Source organism: Balaenoptera musculus, chromosome X, assembly GCF_009873245.2.
Source record: "Balaenoptera musculus isolate JJ_BM4_2016_0621 chromosome X, mBalMus1.pri.v3, whole genome shotgun sequence".
NCBI classification, from domain to species: domain Eukaryota; kingdom Metazoa; phylum Chordata; class Mammalia; order Artiodactyla; family Balaenopteridae; genus Balaenoptera; species Balaenoptera musculus.
This window is the reverse complement of record NC_045806.1, coordinates 2,111,745-2,132,207: the sequence shown is the minus strand read 5'-3', so window position 1 is coordinate 2,132,207 and position 20,463 is coordinate 2,111,745. Positions and strand designations below refer to the sequence as shown.

The following is a 20,463-nucleotide window of genomic DNA, read 5'->3' as shown; positions in this document are numbered from 1 at the left end:
TTCTGACGACCTTGCTCTGTGTGTCAGCTTTTAGCCATTTGCACCATTGTGGGTCCTAATTTCCAGTTGTTTTACCGTATTTCCCAGATACATTGATAGGTGCTCCAAACCCCTCCTGATCCCCAAATGGGGTTAATTGTGTTCAGTTGAGAGCTGAACTCCTCTCTCTTTTTTGCTACATAATTTTAAAGTAACCTGTGGAAATTAAGTTCAGAGAAAACTTATTTCATGACAGTGATCGGCTCCTGGGGCCACTGGCCCCATCTGTTTTTGTTTCTTAGAGATCAATGTACTTACCTTAAATCGAGATTCTCAGTGTGATTCACGGATGGTGTTCCTCTTGGTTCGTGTGGGCTGGAGCTTGTGTCGTGTTTGACCCACCAGCTAGGTTTTAAAAGATTTTAGCAAGAAAAGGAGGCTCCAGTTAGACATAAATTATCCGGAAGGGGGACTTCTGTGTCATGAATGGTCCGACAGTAAGGTGACAAGGGGAATGCAGCACTCAAAAGTCTATTGCTCTAGAAAGAAATGAAGAAATACGGTCTAGGATTTCTCTCCCAGGCTCCAAATCCCAGCAGTGTTGAGTGACGTTGTTTTGAATGGATGGCAAAACACTTTAAAAATTGAGTTACAGGGGAGGGGTGGGGAGGGATGAGGAAGGGCAGGGGGAGGGTATTAAGAGAAGACAAAATAAAGAGAAAAAAATAAAGTTGAGTTATAGATGTATCAACGATTGACCAATGATTTGATCAGGTTAGCGCTTACTCACACCCATGGGCACTGCTAGTTGATGGGCCCTGTAGACTCCCTGGAATTCTCCTGGGTACACCTGGGGCTTGTAAACACCTGCTGCACGTTGGCGGGACCTGCCCGCGATGGGTATGACTTCGCTGTTGCCGTGGGTGCACGTGCTCCAAGCAAGATAAGGATGAACTACCTCCTGTGCCCTCATAGTCCGCTTCCTTCTTTTGTAAACTTGTGATGGTCTTAGGCAACACAGAAGATCATCAGACTGGATCCCCTTCCTCTTTCAAGGAAGGACTTAAATTCTTCCAGGAGATGTTTCCCCAAGAGAAGGGGAGATCCATAAATCTTAGGTCATTTATTTGCTTATGTTAATATATATATTTTCAATGGTTAAAATAGTAGATTTTATTTCTATTTTACCACAATTTTTTTTTATCCATTTTGTTTTATTGAAGTATAGTTGATTCACAATATTGTGTTAGTTTCAAGTGTACAGCAAAGTAATTTGGTTATACATGTACACATATATTTATATACATATAAATTCTTTTTCACATTCTTTTCCATTATAGGTTATTACAAGATATTGAATATAATTCCCTATGCTATATAGTAGGTCCTCGTTGTTTATTTTATATATAGTCGTGTGTATCTGCTAATCCCAAACTCCTACTTTATCCCTCCCCCCACCCCCTTTCCCAATAAGTTTGATTTCTGTGTCTGTGCACAGAAATGTAGGATCTTAGTTCCCTGACCAGGGATTGAACTCATGCCCCCTGCATTGGAAGTGCAGAGCCCTCCCCACTGGAAGGGAAGTCCCTGTATCATTTTTTAGATTCCACATATAAGTGCTATCATATGGTATTTGTCTTTCTCTTCTGACTGACTTCACTTAGTATGATCATCTCTAGGTCCATCCATGTTACTGCAGAGGGCACAATTTCATTCTTTTTTACGCTCATGTTCATATATTGAGTATGTTTCCAACGTTTTGTGAACAAGAAGATGGTATAGAAGGAGAACAAACCTAAGCATAATCTCCGTCTGGTCTCCTGCCAACTCCCCGTCTTTTTTGCATAGTTTACTTTCAAGAGAGAAGCAGCAGAGGCTGTTCTGGAATTCTTAGGGTTAGGTTTAGGGGTTGGGGTTAGGGTTAGGGTTAGGGATTAGGGTTAGGGATTAGGGTTAGGGTTAGGGTTAGGGTTAGGGTTAGGGTTAGGGTTAGGGTTAGGGTTAGGGTTAGGGTTAGGGTTAGGGTTAGGGTTAGGGTTAGGGTTAGGGTTAGGGTTAGGGTTAGGGTTAGGGTTAGGGTTAGGGTTAGGGTTAGGGTTAGGGTTAGGGTTAGGGTTAGGGTTAGGGTTAGGGTTAGGGTTAGGGTTAGGGTTAGGGTTAGGGTTAGGGTTAGGGTTAGGGTTAGGGTTAGGGTTAGGGTTAGGGTTAGGGTTAGGGTTAGGGTTAGGGTTAGGGTTAGGGTTAGGGTTAGGGTTAGGGTTAGGGTTAGGGTTAGGGTTAGGGTTAGGGTTAGGGTTAGGGTTAGGGTTAGGGTTAGGGTTAGGGTTAGGGTTAGGGTTAGGGTTAGGGTTAGGGTTAGGGTTAGGGTTAGGGTTAGGGTTAGGGTTAGGGTTAGGGTTAGGGTTAGGGTTAGGGTTAGGGTTAGGGTTAGGGTTAGGGTTAGGGTTAGGGTTAGGGTTAGGGTTAGGGTTAGGGTTAGGGTTAGGGTTAGGGTTAGGGTTAGGTTAGGGTTAGGGTTAGGTTAGGGTTAGGGTTAGGGTTAGGGCTCACGCAGGCAGCTCAAGGCACTTCCTCTCACATCCCCAATGAGGGGGCTCAGCAAGGGCAGGAACCTGGTACCCTTTGCTGCCCTTGATGATGGCAGTTCGTAGTTGAGTAAAATTTTACTTCTTCACGTTTTTGCCTAGATCTTCATAAGTTGGCTGAGAAGCAGAACCGTTAGGAGTCATTTCTTACCCAAATGACTGTCACCAGGTGACCCTGAGGGTAGAATTTTGACTGAAGTTTTTCAGGTCCTTTGTGGGTTCCTACAACCTCGGCATTGGACCGTGTCAGCCTGTTGGCCTGGGCAAATGTCTCCTTGGATGAAGCTTACGATTTCTTGCAGTATATATAATTGAAAAGGAAGTAAAAGCTTTGGGGCTTGGTGCCAACTTGGTATAGAACTCATATATATTTACAAGTGTTTCTCTGTGTCTGAAAGTGGTCAAGGAGAAGCCAGCTGTCACCCGGGGAGTCAGTAGGATTCAGAATTTCAGCCTCGGTGAATCAAGGGCTTGCCAGTGGACTCACAGCCATTCCAGGATGGACGTGCCCACCTGTCACGTCTTGGATGCTTGCAGAGTTCCTACGTGGCTTTGCCATATCGGGTGGCCCCTTTTCCTTTGCACCTTTTGCCTTCAGGATCAAGCTGTTTTGCAAAGATCTAATTTTATATATTAAATAAGTCTTTGATTTTCTTGTAATCCTGGGACAGGCAGCTTTAAGGATATGCACTCATAGGGCTGAGAGTGCTGTAAGTAATAGGGAAAAAGAAGAAAAAACATATGGATTTGGGGATGTTTTGGGAGTGTGGTGTTTGGTGACCTTGTTTTTTTTTTGTTTGTTTCTTTGGTATGTCAAAATAATGAAGGGGAAACTCACTAAGTACAGGAAAGGTACCTTAATTTCTCAGCGCTCTTGTATCCCTCTGCCTTGTGCAAGAGTAAATTTCCTCTGTTTTCGATGGACACATCACAATCCTAGCCTTAAGGCTCAATCCTAGCCTTAGGTGAGCCAGTGTTCTCGGGTTTTCTCTTTGAGATGGATTTGGGAAAACGTCTAGAAGGACTCCAGTTCTACTTAAGGATACACAGTGTTGGGAAACTCTGTGTTACAGTTATGCTTTGACAGAGTTTGACATCAGTAGGAACCTGGGAGATTTCACAGTCCAGATGTGAGGAACCCTGGGTCCCTGGCCCCTCATATTTATCACCTGACGCACCTGAGCCTCCTTAGCTAGTCACAGCGCCCAGGGCGTAGCTGGAGCCTGGGTTTGTGCTGCTCACCCCGGGGCATCGTTGGATTCAGGAAAGCTGAGGTGCTTAAAGCTGCGTCGGGGGGTTTTTGATTGTCCTGGAAAACATCCTTATATGCTTGAAGTCCCTGGATATTATTATACACAGCATACTGAGCGTATTAGATACTTAAACACACACATTATATACTTTTTACTTCCTTAACTGTTACTCTGAGAACTAGCCCATCTTCTGGAAGTCTTGAAAACCATCTCCAGTTTCCCATCATAATTGACCGTCCTGCTGTATTCTGATACTGTCTGCTATTTATTTATTTATTTTTAAACAAGATTATTTATTTATTTGTTTAACTTATTTTTGGCTGTGTCGGGTCTTAGTTGCGTCACGTGGGATCTTTGTCGAGGCACGCGGGATCTTTTGTTGCAGTGCGCGGGGTCTTCATTGCAGCACGCAGGCTTCTCTCTAGTTGTGGCGTGCGGGTTTTCTCTTCTCTAGTTGTGGCGTGCAGGGTCCAGGGTGTGTGGGCTCTGTAGCTGTAGCGCGCGGCTTCCAAAGCACGTAGCCTCTCTAGTTGAGGCGTGTGAGCTCGGTAGTTGTGGCACGCAGGCTTAGTTGCTCCGCGGCACGTGGGATCTTAGTTCCCTGACCAGGGATCAAACCCGTTTTCCCCTGCATTGGAAGGTGGATTCTTTACCACTGGACCACCAGGGAAGTCCCCCGTCTGCTATTTAGAAGGAGGATCTAAGTGAACCAGCACACACGAAAGGGATCCAATAAGTTTACGTGCTTACAGGAAGGCAGGGATGGCCAGACAAGAATCCCACAGGTAAGCAGACCCACAGGGCAAAGCGAGACCATCGATTTTGGTAAAAGCACATGTCGTGCAGTCGGCAGGGATGGCCTGACTCGTATATTTGAAATGAAGCCTCACCATCCCCAGGGCAGGCACATTTTCTCTTGCTGCTGGTCACGTTCAAAGGCTATTCTTCTCTACGGTATTTAATCAACCTCTTCCCCTCAGCTAGGTCCCTCTCGCAACCCTGCGTCGCAGAAATTATTTAGGAACGCATAATGGTTAGAAAGAAGCGTTAGAAAGCGTTCAGCCAGTGTGAACCATTGCTCCAGTGTCCACGTTGTACGGTCTGGATTTTATTGCTGTTGACCTGCTGTGTTTGCGTGTGTCCGTATCAACATGTCTTGTGTTTTTGTCTCCTTCTCCCAAACAGAGACCTCATTAAGAAATTGCTTGTTGTCGACAGAACAAGGAGATTGGGAAACATGAAGGTGAGTGTTTCCGTCCGTATACATTAAGTGGTATTCGTTATAAGTGCCTGTCATTTGACTTCACACACTTCAGCAAAGGCAGAACGTTCATACTCAGTCATTGGTCAAATTCCAAATCTGGGTTTCTGGGGCATGCAGAATCAAACTGGGTCTACACCCCATCTCCTTGTCTCTCCAAAGGAGCCAGTGACTCAACAGTGATCTATAGGTTACGGATCATGACTTTATTTACTTTTATATTTTTAAACAACATTATCGAAGTCTAATTCACATACCATCCAGTTTACCCGTTTAAAGTGGACAGTCCGATGGCTTATAATGTATTTGCAAAATTGTGCAACCATCACCGCAGTTTTAAAGACCATGCTCATCCCTTCCAAAAGAAACCCGTATCCTGTAGCTATCACCTCTCCATCCTTCTATCCCTCCTGGAGGTAGGCAACCACTGGGCTACTTTCTGTCTCTATAGATTGTCCTATTCTGAGCTTTCATGAAAATGGAATCATGCAAAACATGACCTTTTGTTCCTGGCTTCTCTCACTGAGCATTATGTGTTCAGGGTCCATCCACGTGGTAGCCTGTGTCAGAGCTTCACTCCTTTTCATGGCTGAGTCATATTCCACGGTGTGGGTGGACCCCAGGCTGTGTATCCATCCATCCATCATCCATCCATCCATCCATCCATCCATCCATCCATCCATCCATCCACCCATCCATCCATCCACCCATCCATCCATCCATCCATCCACCCATCCATCCATCCACCCATCCATCCATCCATCCACCCATCCATCCATCCACCCATCCATCCATCCACCCATCCATCCATCCATCCACCCATCCATCCATCCATCCACCCATCCATCCGTCCACCCATCCATCCATCCACCCATCCATCCCTCTATCCATCCATCCATCCATCCACCCATCCATCCGTCCATCCACCCATCCATCCATCCACTCATCCACCCATCCACCCATCCACTCATCCATCCATCCATCCATCCATCCATCCATCCACCCATCCATCCATCCATCCATCCATCCACCCACCCACCCATCCATCCATCCATCCATCCACCCATCCATCCATCCATCCATGGACACTTGGGCTGTTTCCACTTTTTGGCTGTTACGAATAGTGCTGCTATAAACATGCATGTGCAGGTTTGTATGTGAATTAATCATCATTTTAAAAGTTGTACACCATGTGCGATTTTGTCAAACTTTTCATCTGGAGGGAAATATGTGCAAGGAACTGACTTGTATAAGCTATGATATTGTATATGCCTGTCTTGGTTCTGTTTTGGCACTGCTGAATTTGAGACAAACCAGGGACATCTTCTTAGCTGTTTCTAGCTCTGGACGTCCGTGGATAAACTTAGGCGTGGACCAGTGCATTGACCCTGTCAGTTGCAGTCTTGAGGGACAAAGTAGACCTGTGTGTGAGACCTGAACCCCGCAGATCTCTTGGGGCCCTCTGTTTATGTGGGTGTGTTCATTTCCTGGGGCGGCTGTAACAGAGGACCACAAACCACGAGCTTAAAAACCACAGGAATCATCCTCCCCCATCCTGGAGACCAGACATCTGAGGTCAAGGTGTCCCAGGGCCGCACTCCCTCCGGAGGCTCCAGGGGAGGGTCCTTCCCGCCTCTTCCAGCTCTGGGGGCTCCAGGCGTTCCTGGGCTCGTGGCCGCGTCCCTCCCGTCTCTGCCTCTGTCTTTCTGGGGCTTCTCCTCTGTATCTGGGTCTCTCCTCTTCTGTCTCTTGTAAGGACGCTGTCATTGCATTTAAGGTCCACCCCAATGACTTCATCCTGACGTGTTTACATCTACAGAAACCTTGTTTCCAAATAAAGTTACATTCACAGGTGCTGAGGATTAGGACCTCAACATGTCCTTTCATGGGGAGCACAGTTCAATCCATAACTAGTTAAATTGGTTGGCTAGTTAAGGCTACTCATGGACATTGGCTCAAGTGTTCAGGTCCTTAAGGAGGGGAGTAAACGCTAAGTGGTTGGATATCACTGGTGAAAGGAACAAATCTGTGAAACAGGGTAGTTGTTCATCCAATACCTGGCTGGTTTTCTCCTGCTGGTGCTCCTTCGTTTGGAGTGTTTCTCTTTTTTCTTCCAAAACAGACCGTTGTGTTTAACTCCTTCATCCTCTATGGACACTGCTCTGTCCTCCACACTTGGAAAGTTTCTAGCACTTACTTTCTCTTTCCCTTCTTTGTCTATTTGTTGTATCTATCTATCATGTATGTCTGTCTATATGTCTATCAATCATATTCCATCATCTATCTACCTATATATCCATCATCTATCAATCATCTATCTAGATATCTCATTTATCTATCCATTATCAATTTATCTCTATCATCTACCTACCTGTGTATCTATCACCTATCATCTGTCTGTCTGTTATCTATTGAACACCTATCTACCTAACTTTCATCTATCATCTATAAATGTATCTATCAGTGATCTATCTAAATAGCTCATCATCTGTCATCTACCATCATGTATATCTATCTCTCTGTCCTCTATCCAGATATCATAATACCTTAGTATCCATACTGAGTCTGAACTTTTAGGGAGTAAACCTTCAGTCTTATTTACCTTCTCTCAGCATCCCTCAAGGTAACACTCATCAGATGTCATTATTTGACTTACATATGGATGGAAAGAAATAGGAAAAGAAAAAGAGTTTTCAAAATAATAGGACTGGAGAAAAGTAGAAAACATTGACATCCCCATCTCCTTCCTCTTGGAGATATGGTTACAGAGAATTTTCTTCTTTGAGGATAAATCATTTAAAACTTTAAAAAATATGAACTGGTACACGTTTTAAAAAGTTAACTTCAGATGCACTGGCTCCTGTGTCACAGACTTCACATGTTTCTGTCTTATAACTTCACACATTTAATTGATTAAAAAGTTGCTACAAGTGTCGTAAACAAGGAGAAGAAGGGTGCACCTGAAGGCTGAGAACTTGGAAGGGATTTTCAGAGGTCCTGGTGCTGGTGGTGTCTCCCGTCCAGCTGTTGACACCACCGCTGAGGATGAGCTAGACAGACCTTAGTACACATTGGTTTTTGTGGTGGTGGGTTTTTATTAATGTTTTTTGGAGTAGTGTTGATTTACAATGTTGTGTTAGTTTCAGTTATACGGCAAAGTGAGTACATATGCATGTATCCACTCTTTTTTAGATTCTATTCCCATATAGGTTATTACGGAGTATAGAGTAGCATTCCCTGTGCTGTACACGTTGTTAATTGAGAGGCAACATTGGGTCGTTGTTAAAATCTCTGAAGTTTGACATCCTCAGTTTGAGTTACAGACTTAAGTCGCTGGGCAATACAGAGCAAATGACATCATTTAATGAATCTCAGTTTATATGTTTCTAAAATGAGCGTAATTTCACTTGAGGAAATTGTCAAGATGAAAACAGCATCAAACTCAGACCTGACCGTGTGTCAGTCTAATTTTATGTCAGGAGGCTGAACCGTAATTATACTTCAGTCTTTGTGGTCCAGAGCAGTATACACGTGGACCTCGAGACTGGATTTCTTTCTACGATGAAGGAAAGCAAATGAAACTCAAATGCCTTCATCTGTAGTTTTCCCTAATAGCTCACACTCTGGGGAGAGTGATTCAAAACATAGCAAACTCTTGTTTTTCTCTGTAGGGAATCGTGTAGAGATTCTTTTGGAATATTTTCTTTGCTATCCTGTCAACCTTCTGTTCACTGATGATGCGTGTTTCTTTTGAAGAATGGAGCAGAAGACGTGAAACGGCATCGGTGGTTCCGGACCACAGACTGGGAGGCTGTCCCAGAAAGGAAACTGAAGGTACAACATATGTAAATGGGGCAGTTCGTACCTGGGCAGCCTGGAGCTCTCCTGGACACTCATTTACTTAGGATGGACACATAATGAATTGATTCGACACAAGCAACCATCCCACATCGTTAATAAGCCAGGTTCCCTATTCAGGGGAGAGCTCAGCTAAAGAGTCACCTAATGGGGGGTTAAGCCCCCGGCTTTTTTGCAGTTGGATTTTTGGAGAACTGACTCCATCCCTCCCTAGCTCTGAGACTATGATGAATCTCATCTGTTCCCTTTCTAAGGAGGAATGACACAGGTAGGACGTATGTCTCGTACTTATGGGCGGATGTGGCCCAGTGATGGTGGTGGATGAGATGGAAAGTATTCTCAGGCTCATCTTTCTTTGAACTGAATATGTTATCGACGGGTATCCTCAATAGCAATGTTTTCAACGTTGCGCTTGGGCGCCAGTGGAGAGACTTAAAAAATGCTAATGCCTGGCCCCCAGCCCAGACTCTAGGGGTGGAGCTGATATTCATTTTGTTCAAGGTTTTAACTCTTACGTATTTTATTCTATTACACTGACTTACAGAATTGCCTAGGTAATATATTCGCATTGTTCAAAAACCAAGTCAATATTAATATGCGTATGTGGCCAGGCTGTCCCCTCCCAGCTGGCTGTAGGTAACCACTTTTATTAGATTTTTCTGTGTATCCTTTAAAAGTTTCTTTAGGTTAATGTGAACCCAGGTGGATATACATATTCTTATTTTCTCCCTTTTAAAAAAAAAGTATTTGTTTTTATTTATTTATTTATTTGGCTGCGTCGGGTCTTTAGTTGTGGCACGCAGGCTCTCTATTGTGGTGCAAGGGCTTCAGAGCACTCAGTCTCAGTAGTTGTGGCACACGGGCTCTCTAGTTGTGGCACGCAGGCTCTAGAGCACGCGGGCTTAGTTGCCCCGCGGCATGTGGGATCTTAGTTCCCTGACCAGGGCTCGAACCCATGTCCCCTGCATTGGAAGGCGGATTCTTAGCCACTGGACCACCAGGGAAGTCCTCCTCCCTTTTTTAAAAAACACAAAACCTACAGTTATGCATGCACTATTCTAATTTTGCTTTTTTCATTTAACGATACAACCTCGAGATCTTCCCATATGCCTGAATAGCTTTCTCGTTCTTTTTAAACCGCATGGAACTCCTTTACATGTCTCTACCATCGTTTACTTAACCAGACCTCAACTGACAGACACCTGTGCCGATTCCAGTCTCCCACAAGGAATAGTTTCATACATTTCTTTTGTGTTGAAGATGAATTTCCAGACGTGAGATCCTTGGGTCAGAGGGTAAATGCGTTTGAAATCTTGGTACTTTTGCCACATACTTCTCTGTAGAAATGGCATCCTTTTGTGCTCCCAGAGGACTTGTTTTGAAAAATGCCTCTTTCCCCCCAGCTCAAGAGTGGTGAGTTATACAACTTTTGCAGTTTTGCCTAACTGATGGTTCAAAAGAGGTATCTCTGTGTAACTGTATTTTTATAGCTTTTTAAAAGTTCATCAAGTGATTCCAAACATGCCACCCAGATAGAGATGCTCCCCTTGACAATGGAGCCATTGACTGAGCTGGAAGGTTTCTGAAAGCCAGAATCATGCACCTTCTGTCCACATGGTGCCTGGTTTATAGAAATAGCTCATTTATTGAATGCAATGAGAACGAATGAAGGAAAAGTGACCCTTAAACTTACTCTGTGACTTTTAAAATCTTTGTAAATCCTTAACCTCTTTTATGGAACCAACCTAAGATCTATTCACGCGTGGGTTGGCCCATTTGGGGATGGGGGTTGTCTGCTGTGCGTATAAAGCGTGAACCTCACTAATTAGCCTTTCTGGCATGGAACTTCTGAGTCAGATGAGGAACGTGGCACCTTCACCTGAAGTTCCTTGATGTTTCTGAGATGCTGACCACTCAATACTCTTTGCATTTTGATACAGTCAACGAAATATACAAGTAACAAGAAGGTTTTTTTTTTTTTACATGAATAATTTTTAATTTACTTGACTCATTTCTGTGTCCACATAGCAGTTAAAATGTTCCCCCTGGGATCCACATATGAGCCCATGCTCTGTCAGGATTCTCCAGCTGCATCTGCTTTGCTGTGGTCTGTTAGGAAGCACGGAACTTTGGGACAAGGACATATCTAGGTCCTTGTCCTGGGCTTGACTTGAGGATTCTAGCATCACTGAACCTCAAGTGTCTTGTGAAACATCCAGGTTAGGATGCATCCTGCAGAGGACGGGGGAGAGGGGTGGTGCTCACCACGTGCGTTAAAGGCTCTGGACAAAGCATCACAGTTTCATAGGATTAGAGAAAACTAGTTGGTGTCTGTGTGCGTTACAGAATCTTGGAGTTGGACGTATGCAGGAATCAGCAAAGTACAACCTGTGGGCCAAATCTGGCCCCTTGCTTGTTTTTATAAATAAAGTTTTATTGGCACATAGCCACGTCCATTTGTTTACAGATTGTCGATGGCTGCTTTCCCGCTGCCATGGCAGCACTGAGTAGTCGCAACAGAAGTTGCATGGCCTGAAAAACAAAATGTTTTACTAACTGGCCCTTAATGGGAAAAGTTTGCTGACCCTCTTCTCAATCCCAATGCCTTCATTTTTATCAACGCAGGATTGCGGTTTGGCCTCTGCGATAATAAAACCCAAGTCTGGAGCTCTTTCCATCTTTGTGGAATTTTCCAAAGTGTGGCCACAGGGCCAGCTACATCAGAATGTCCCTGACCTGGGAATCTGAATTTAACAAGCAGTCCAGGTGGTCCTCAATTCTAGAATTTAAGAAGCAAGTGCTGGGTACCTTCCTTCCTCCCTAAATTCTTCAAACTGCGTAAGCATTCATCAATCTGAGAGTTGACACCTGACTTGCAATATCTTAATTCCAAGCTTTTCCTGTTCATAAACAAAGAAAAGCAGCTCGGTTGTTTTCCATTTCTTTTTACATTTTCACATAAAGCTGTAGACATAGAGGGATGTATGGGTAGACCTCAGAGATACTGTAAGCTTGGTTCCAGAGCACCGCAATAAAGCAAGTCACACTAATTTTTTCGTTTCGCAGCACATATAAAAGTTATGTATAGGGAATTCCCTGGTGGTCCAGTGGTTAGGACTCTGTGCTTTCACTACCAAGGGTGAGGGTTCGATCCCTGATCCGGGAACTAAGATTCCCGCAAACCAAGGCGTGGCCAAAAATTTTTTAAAAAAAAGAAAAGAAACATTAAGTTATGTACAATATATACTATCCTGTAGTCTATTAAGCATACAGTCACACTATGTCTAAAAAAGTGTCCGTACCTTAATTCAAAAATACAAAACAAAACAAACAAAAAAAACACAATTTCAGTAGTAACGTCAAAGATCACTGGTTACAGATCAACATAACAAATATCATCATAGTGGAAAAGTTTGAACTGTGAGAATTATCAAAATGCGACACAGACGGGAAGTGAGCCAGTGCGGTTGGAAAAAGGATCCCAGCAGACTTGCTCAGGGTAGGGTTGCTGCAGGGCGTCCATTTGTAAAAGCACAGTCTGTGCAAAGTGCACTAATGTGCGCTGAGCGTAGTAACATCCCGGCGCGCTGTTCCTCCGTAACACGGTGTTGTGTCCTGTTGTTCCCCAGCCTCCCATCGTGCCCAAAGTGTGCAGCGAGGGCGACACCTCCAACTTCGAAGCTTACCCCGAGAACGACTGGAGCGTGGCCCCTCCCGTGTCACAGAAAGATCTGGAAGTCTTCAAGAACTTCTGAGCGTGGGCTCCCCACCTGGAAGGTATAGCTTTTTTTTTTTTTTAAATATCAAGGCATCTCTTATTTCATTCATTAATTTTATCAGTTGAATTCTGTTTCTTTCTTTCTTTTTTTTTTTTACATATACACGTATCTATTCTTTTTCAAATTCTTTTCCCATTTAGGTTGTTACATAATATTGTGCCCAGTTCCCTGTGCTCTACAGTAGGTCCTTGTTGGTTGAACTTATTTACAAAACAGAAACAGACTCAGAGAACAAACTTATGGTTACGAGGCGGGGAGGGTCGGGGGGAAGGGGGAGGGATACACTGGGAGTTGGGGATCGATACGTACACACTGCTGTATTAGAATGGATAACCGACAAGGTGTATCTTTATTTTTAGTAGTTAAAAATCAGCACGGTTGACAGAACCTCATGTGCAGGAGGTCTTGCCTAGACCGAGTGGGGCTTCTCTCCCCCGTTCCGGCACGAGCGATAGAGCAGAACCAGCCAGGGGCCTTTCCAGGGCAGCAGAAGACACAGCCGGTGTGTGTGGGCCGCACGGCCAGAGCACCGGCCTCACCACCAGCATCTCACGCCCCGGCCCCACCTGCCGGGGCAGGATCTGTACCAATACATAAGGCTCCTAGGAGACGGGTGCGCCTGCACATTGGAGAAGCCTAGCTCTTGTGCCTCCTTCCTGGAATCCCCGAGGTCCAGACCACAGTACTTCCCAAGTATTTTCAGAAGGGCTCTTGGGTCTCTTTTTGTTAAAAAAGGAACACCTCGTAGGAAATTTGCTAAAGTTAATTTGAGATGTAAAAGAAATGATTTTGAGTCTCTTATTTCCACGAACCTTTGAAGGTCTGTGACTCTCTAACTTTGAAGGTCTAGTCTATTTAGTTAGTTATTGAGTTAGTTTAATTGCGTTTTATTTTTCTCCCCGGTATCTAGGGGTTGGTTTTTATTTTTTTAATTTTTATTTTTTACTGAAGTATAGTTGATTTGCAATATTGTAGCAAAGTGATTCCATTGTATATGTGTGTAAATTTTTTTCAGATTGTTTTCCATTGTAGGTTTTTACAATATATTGAGTATAGTTCCCTGTGCTATGCAGTAGGTCCTTGTTGTTTATCTATTTTATACATAGTAGTGTGAATCTGTTCATCCCAAAATTCTAATATATTCCCTCCCCATTTTTCCCCTTTGGTAACCATAAGTTTGTTTTCTGTGTCTGTGAGTCTGTTTCCATTTTGTAAATAAGTTCATTTGTATCATTATTTTTCTAGGTTTATACTGGAATTATTTTTAATGTACTTTGACCAATGGCAGGGGCAGTATTTGATGACATTCTTGATGAACCTTTGGAAGTCAGGAGATCATTTCATGATCACATTGCTTTCTATTTATTCAACCAGTTTGCATTTTCTTCTTCTAAAAGCCAGACACATTCATGTCTGAATCTATCTCAGTAATTTTACCGGCTGGTATTTTCCGCTGAGCGATTAGGTGTGATGGTTCTATGCGAGAAGATATTCTTTCATGAAGCGAAATCTAATCCCATAGGTGAGACCCAAGTTCAGCTTCATTACAGGATTCCGGAGCTGTGTGACTTAATCATGCATCTTTGTGTAGATTACTGCTTTTCAGCAGGTGGAGATGGATGTGAAGACAGCTGGCAGGGGACCTCTCACCTCCCTGTGCCTTGTAGCTTTCTGCATCATAAAATGTTTTGTCTGGTTGTATAATCCTACAGCAAAGCACGTTGAAACTAGGATCTGTTTTTGCTTGAGTGATGAATCTCCTTTCTCATGGATGAGGGAGGGGCTAGTTCTGTGGATGTCAACACCATAGAACCTTAAAAACCCACCTTTAAAATACTGTTCCGTGTCTCCTGTTAGGCATCTTCTCTCCTTAGAATTCAGGCTTGTGGGTCTTTGCAGTAAGAATTCCAAAGGAAAGTTTGGTTTCTTTCGTGCTATTATTGGTGTTGTTGTTCTTAGGATGACAAACTTTACCCAGGTGTTTAAAAACTAACAAAATCCTTTGTCTAATTTTACGCCAGCAACAGGGTGATTTGAGCCTGCCTGGGACAGATGGCTGTCCCCAGGCAGACCTGAAGAAGCATCTTCTTAACGGGATAAGGACTTTTCCACATTTATATACACCCGGATGTATACAAAGAGATTGCAGAGCCATTGACGTTTGTGGACCTAGAATTATTTAAGCAACTGGAAATCGACTGCACAGTAGGACATTTTGAAAAATTGTTTGGTTGTAGATTTTACCTTCTTTTTAGGCTTGTGTTCCTACTGGGATATCCTGGGGGTTTTTTTTTCTCGTAGACTTTATAAGTTTGAGCTGAACTTGTTCAGATACAACCACAGATTGTGTGTTTGTGCCTGTGCGCGTGTGTGTGTGTGTGTGTGTATAAAAAGGACGGTGTGCCTGGAGCAGGGAAATTGTGCAGTGAAGTAAATGTTCCTACTTTCCAGAGCCTATGGTGTTTATGTTTCAGATTTTTTTTTCAAGAAGCTATTCTCTTGGGGACAAATTTTAAAAGTATGACATGTGCATTTTTTATCATCTCATATGCATTTTATGGTTATATGTGAAGAAAATATCATACGACGGTCTATATCCAATGTCTTCAATGCTTTGTGTCTGGTAGCCTTGGGTCATGAATCCAGGATGACAGGGAAGGAGATGTGGGTTTGAACTTTAGTGCAAGACTAGCCATGGACCATGAATGTTATTCAAGGAATTTTCTCTATTGCATTAAAAAATTTCATACTCTGTAGGGGGATGGCTATCTATTAATATTCCAGGTTAAATCCGTGGACCAAAACGCATCTCCCAAAGCAAACTAGTAGCTTTCTGTATTGGCTCAATGAACTTATGCAAATGTTTTCTTTTCCCTTTGGTTTTAGGAAAAGTAAGAAACGAAAAGGTACGATGGAAGTGTTTGAACCTCCCTCGTTTCTGCTTAGTTTCACTTCTTCCTGTCAATGTTCAGTCCATCTGGTTTCATAGACCTGGTGGGCTTGTGCAGAATAACCATTGCGTGAGATTCGTTTCTCTTTGGACGTGATGGTGAGGGTCCCCTGAGGCGTGCTCTGCTGTGCCTTCCCCTTAGCACTGATCATGAAAGCCAGGTGTTGAGTGGGTCGCCATGAGTGTTGCTGTTTAAATGTGGGTCTTCCCAGAAGCAGTGCCTGGGCAGAGGTCCTTGGTGTCTGTCTCGTCCCTCATGCATTTCCTTCTCTACTCTTTGCTTCTGCTTTCTGATTCTAAACTTTGCCGTGAAAACCTAAAGGCGCCGCCCATATTCTGTTGGCTGTGACTCAGCTGGAAACACAGCATTGCTCAAACCTGTTATGCATCCGATCATAGGGCCCAACCATGGCCTTCTCCATGGAGGTCTGTGCATTTAAGAAGTAGGTTCCAGAGCCTTCAGTGGCTGCAGGGAGGCACCCAGTAGATCTCCGAGATCTCCTCTCCTGCATCCTCCCTTTTCCTGCCAAGAAAGGTCCAGCTCCTTGGGCAGCCGGCATGGGGCAGAGTATGCCCCACAGGTGTGTTGGTGTCAAGTGTTGGGTGCCCTCCGAGCTCTCAGCCCCTTCCCAGGCCTCTGCAGCTTATGTGTTCCTGGGTTGCCTGGCAGGTTCTTTGCCATCAACACAGTTTTTCCTGTGCTGGGCCAGGAAGGCTTTTCTTCCTATAGCCCTTGCCTACCTCTCTCTTCTGCAGGCACATCTGGGGGTGTGGAGAGCTGCCATTTGCAAAAAATCATACATTTTTTTTTACCGTAGCAAAAATGTCAAAGGAGATGCAGTCACCTATCAGATTTGGCCAGTTTCCACTCACGAATCCAAAGACAAGGGCTGTGTGTATTTGAAGGTGACATGAAGGCAACTTACACCTATAAAAGCTTTAAATTGAAGGCACTAAATCACCCCCTTCTCATAAATGACCTCGTCTTCAAATAGAAACCAACTCCATAGGTGAGAGTGAGTCCAAAATTTAGTAAAATAAACCCTTGACAATGAGTAGCTCAATAAAAATTTATTTTCCAAGGGTGCGCTTGGATAAATGTTCCCACAGAACTGTATTTTCAGTCTGTACTTTGCAGGCACCGTGCTCTTTGGATGAAGCCATGGGCCAACAGGGGCTAAAATTGTACCACGTAATTCCTGCACTGTTTCATCGTTGAATGTCAGAAGGTTAAATCAGCAAAGCAAACCTGCACGGAGATGTAGACCCACGAGGAAAAACATGTCTCGTGTCTTCTGACTATAAAAATAAACAATTATTATTTGGAGCCTTATGCTTAAAAAAATACAAAATAAATGAAACACCTTTCTGGAACACAGTGCAAAATTGTACATACACACACTCCCTATGCATATTTTTTTGGGTTCGCTCTTCATGTCCAGGATTTAATTTATGAGACGAAAATAGTACAAGAATGCATGAAAACGCATTGCCTTAATTTTGAACAAATATGCAGGGAAAACAAAAGTTCAAATGCGTTGATGATTTGGTTCTTTAAAAACGTTGTCATTGACCATCAGCCGTGCAAAACCTTGAAAATGAAGAGGAATTCCAGGAGTACCAGATGGTGTTTGTCTCACCTTCCAGACCCTCATGCCCATTTAATTTTACAAAGCGCTACCTGCTGGTGGCCAGGGCATAAATTAAATGGTCTGACGTAATGCAAAGATGGGTGTGATCAAAATGAGTCTTAAGCACATGGCACGCACGCTCCTTATGTATGACCAAAAACTAGTTCACTCCCTGGAGGCCTTCTGCCATGTTCACGTATCGGATCAGAAATAATCAGGGTGCAGAGTTTTGAGGGAAATTCATATCCATCAGCACAGCCTTCAGAGCCGGAAAAGCACAGATTTATTTTTGTTTTCTGCAATTTGACAAGTTGGTAAATGACAATGCTATTTAAAAAGTCTTCAGGAAACACATGTATTGCAAGAGGTGGATTGAGGTGGGTCTTGTTTTCCTAAGGGGATTGTTGCCAGCCTGCTTTGATAGGCATCTGTGAAGCTGAGAAGGAGATAAAATCACAGCTGATCATACGGCATAATGTTCATGGTCACAGAAGTTGGAATCCCACTCAGCAGAAATGTATCGTTTGCCAGCAATGGAAAAGTCGTGATTTATGCTCTCCACATGTCACAATATGCAAAAGAAACTCCAGTAACCAGGTAACAGGTGTCCACGTCACACCATCACATTGCTTTAAAACGCCACCTCCTGTTCCTTCTCCTGGGGCAGCTGCACCATCAGCTGTTTATAAATGTCTTGTGCAGTGTTTGGTTTCCTTCTGTCCGTCTCTACGTCGGGACTAACCTGCTGCCAGCCATGGCGTCACCAGTAGCGCTGAGCAGTTGAGTGACATGACACACATTTGCCCTTTCTACGTACAACCTAAGTTGCCTCTCAATTTGGAACCACTGTAACTGTGAAATACAGCTCCATCATGTTCACGCGAGACCCCGACGCACCGCCCTGTAGGCACCGAGGGCCGCCCACCCAGGTGAACTCTGCAGGCTGCACCCAATCCCATCAGAGCATCAAAATCCTCGCGTTAGCTGCAGGTGCAGGAGAGATTGGATTTTTTTTCCCAGCCCTTTGATTTTGCATCACGAAATTTACAGCATCACAGAAGCCCTTGATGGTTCCCAATTAAGATTTGAAGTGAGATGCCTGCATTATTCTTTTTCCAGGGGTCCGTCTCCCTGGCGTGTGTTTTACACCTGTTGGGCACATCCTACGTACTGTATGTACCCTCTATCCCTGTTTCTGACTCATTAGTTCAACTTCCGTGGATGTTGTTGAGTTACCAAAAGCAAAGAGAAAAGCACATGCACAGTTGTCTTAATATATTTGAGTAGTGGTGTGTGTGTGTGTGTCTGTCTGTCTGTCTTGTTGGAGGTGGAATGGGGGGGGAATGCTTTCACCAAGCATAATGTTTTCATATCAAGCTTGTTTTTGCAGACCCTGTGGGGTTGCATCCAAGGAGCAGTGCTTCATAATCAAAAGGAAATACTCTGTAACAGTTTCCTCTAAATTATTGTGTCTTCAGATGTTCTGTTGATCTTCCACGGTGGACTCCTCCGTTATTTAAGTAAAAGTCATTACATGTTTGTTTTTGCAACTGGGATTTGAAGCCTTTCTGCTCGCAGGCCGTCTTTCCTGGTTCCCTGCGATGCTTTTCCAGCTCTGCAGGGCGGTCAGAGCTTCCTTCTTTCTTGTGGGATGAAGTGCCTGGGCCAGTGTGGCACGTCCCCAGTGAGTCACACTCGGAGCCCCGCCGGGCCATCGCAGCTTCTCATGTGGATTAAAAAACCCTGTCAATTCCTTGCACAATGAAAATCACTGTGATTTGTATATATACCCTAGGAAAATTTTACTGCTGTTTAATTTATGGAATAATACTATTGATTCTAGGTTTGTTTAATAAAACTTTGTATCTTTTAAGATAAAGTCTGTCTCTGGTCTGCTTCTTTGGTCACCGGGAAAGCTGTAGCTTTTCTGCTTTCATCTAGCCTAGGTGTCGGAAGTCTTTCTTTTTCTTTTTAATTTTTTATATTTTACTGAGATATAATTGACCAAAAAATTATGTTTGTTTCAGGTTTGCAGCATAATGATTCTGTATATGTATATGTAGCAGAAAAACACCCCAGTATGTCTATCTAACATCCGTCCCCTTACATAGTTACAAAATGTTTTTCTTGTGCTGAGAACTTTCAAATTCTCCCTTAAAACAAGTTTCAAATATATGATACAGTATTATTGTATTTTCTTCTGCAGAGGGCCAGATGGTTAATATTTTGGGCATTGCAGGACAAGCAGTGTGCAAAAGCAGCCCTAGACGGTATGTAAATGAAGGGGCGTGGCTGTGTTCCAATAAAGTTTTATTTATAAAAAGCGGCTGGGGGGCTGGATTTGGCCATGCTTTGCCAGCCTCTCATCTAGTACCCGAGGGTATCTTTGCCAGTCGCCTTGGCAGTTTGTTCAAAATGTGCCTCCACCATTGTCATCAAAAACTAAAATATTTTAAAATTTCATTCTCATCACTCACGTAGCTTGGCACCCAGCTTTCCAAGTTACCTTTGCAGTTTGCTAAAAACAACCTCCCTTCCTTGCTGTAAGTCAACCCGTGTGTGATCTGTAACATTCATATCACACTGGTACAGCCAGGTACCAGGCATCACACCAAAACGAGGGTCACGTAAGAGCCTGTTTATTCCTTGGTGACCACACTTGTCCACCTCTGCTCATGGAATTCCTTTGGGAACGTCCCCACAGACAGGCACGGTAACTTAGGGTCCGGCTGCAAACCTTCTGGCAGTGACAGTCTAGAATTTCTATAGAGTAGGTGCTTAGGGGGTGACATTCTGGTTTGGGAGAGGGAGAGAGACAGAGAGAGAGTGAGAGAGAGTGTGTGTGTGTGTGTGTGTGTGTGTGTGTGTAGGCACACACGCATATCCATGCATATTTTGGGAGAAAATGAGAAAGAGGGTTTTTGAGATTGTTTTGGGTTTTGATGGAGATTGTCCACGGAGTCTGTGTTGCGAAGGAGCTAAATTCTTCTGTCTCCTCTGCCATTTTGGATGCCCTCATTGGTTTCTTTTTTTTCCCTTCTCCTTTTTTTTTTTTTTCCTTAACCATACTCTGTTCATGGAAGTCTGGAAGCCAATCTCATTTTGCGTTCTCGTTAAAGAATCCAACCACCTTGTCTCAAGAAGTTAAGGAAAAACAGGTGTGGTCT

The 20,463-nt window shown here is 43.7% G+C and overlaps 1 protein-coding gene across 2 annotated transcripts in view; it reads left to right on the top strand.

Moving 5' to 3' along the window:
• PRKX (protein kinase X-linked) overlaps positions 1-19,165 on the top strand; it is an 88,369-nt gene extending 69,204 nt beyond the window's left edge. For both annotated transcript variants that reach the window (XM_036839718.1, XM_036839717.1), the window contains 4 exons: positions 5,003-5,060; positions 8,835-8,912; positions 12,566-12,713; positions 14,737-19,165. In XM_036839718.1, the coding sequence (XP_036695613.1) occupies positions 5,003-5,060; positions 8,835-8,912; positions 12,566-12,691 (262 nt within the window). In that variant the 3' untranslated portion in view covers positions 12,692-12,713; positions 14,737-19,165. The remainder of the gene's footprint in view (positions 1-5,002; positions 5,061-8,834; positions 8,913-12,565; positions 12,714-14,736) is intronic.
• The last annotated feature ends 1,298 nt before the right edge of the window (positions 19,166-20,463 follow it).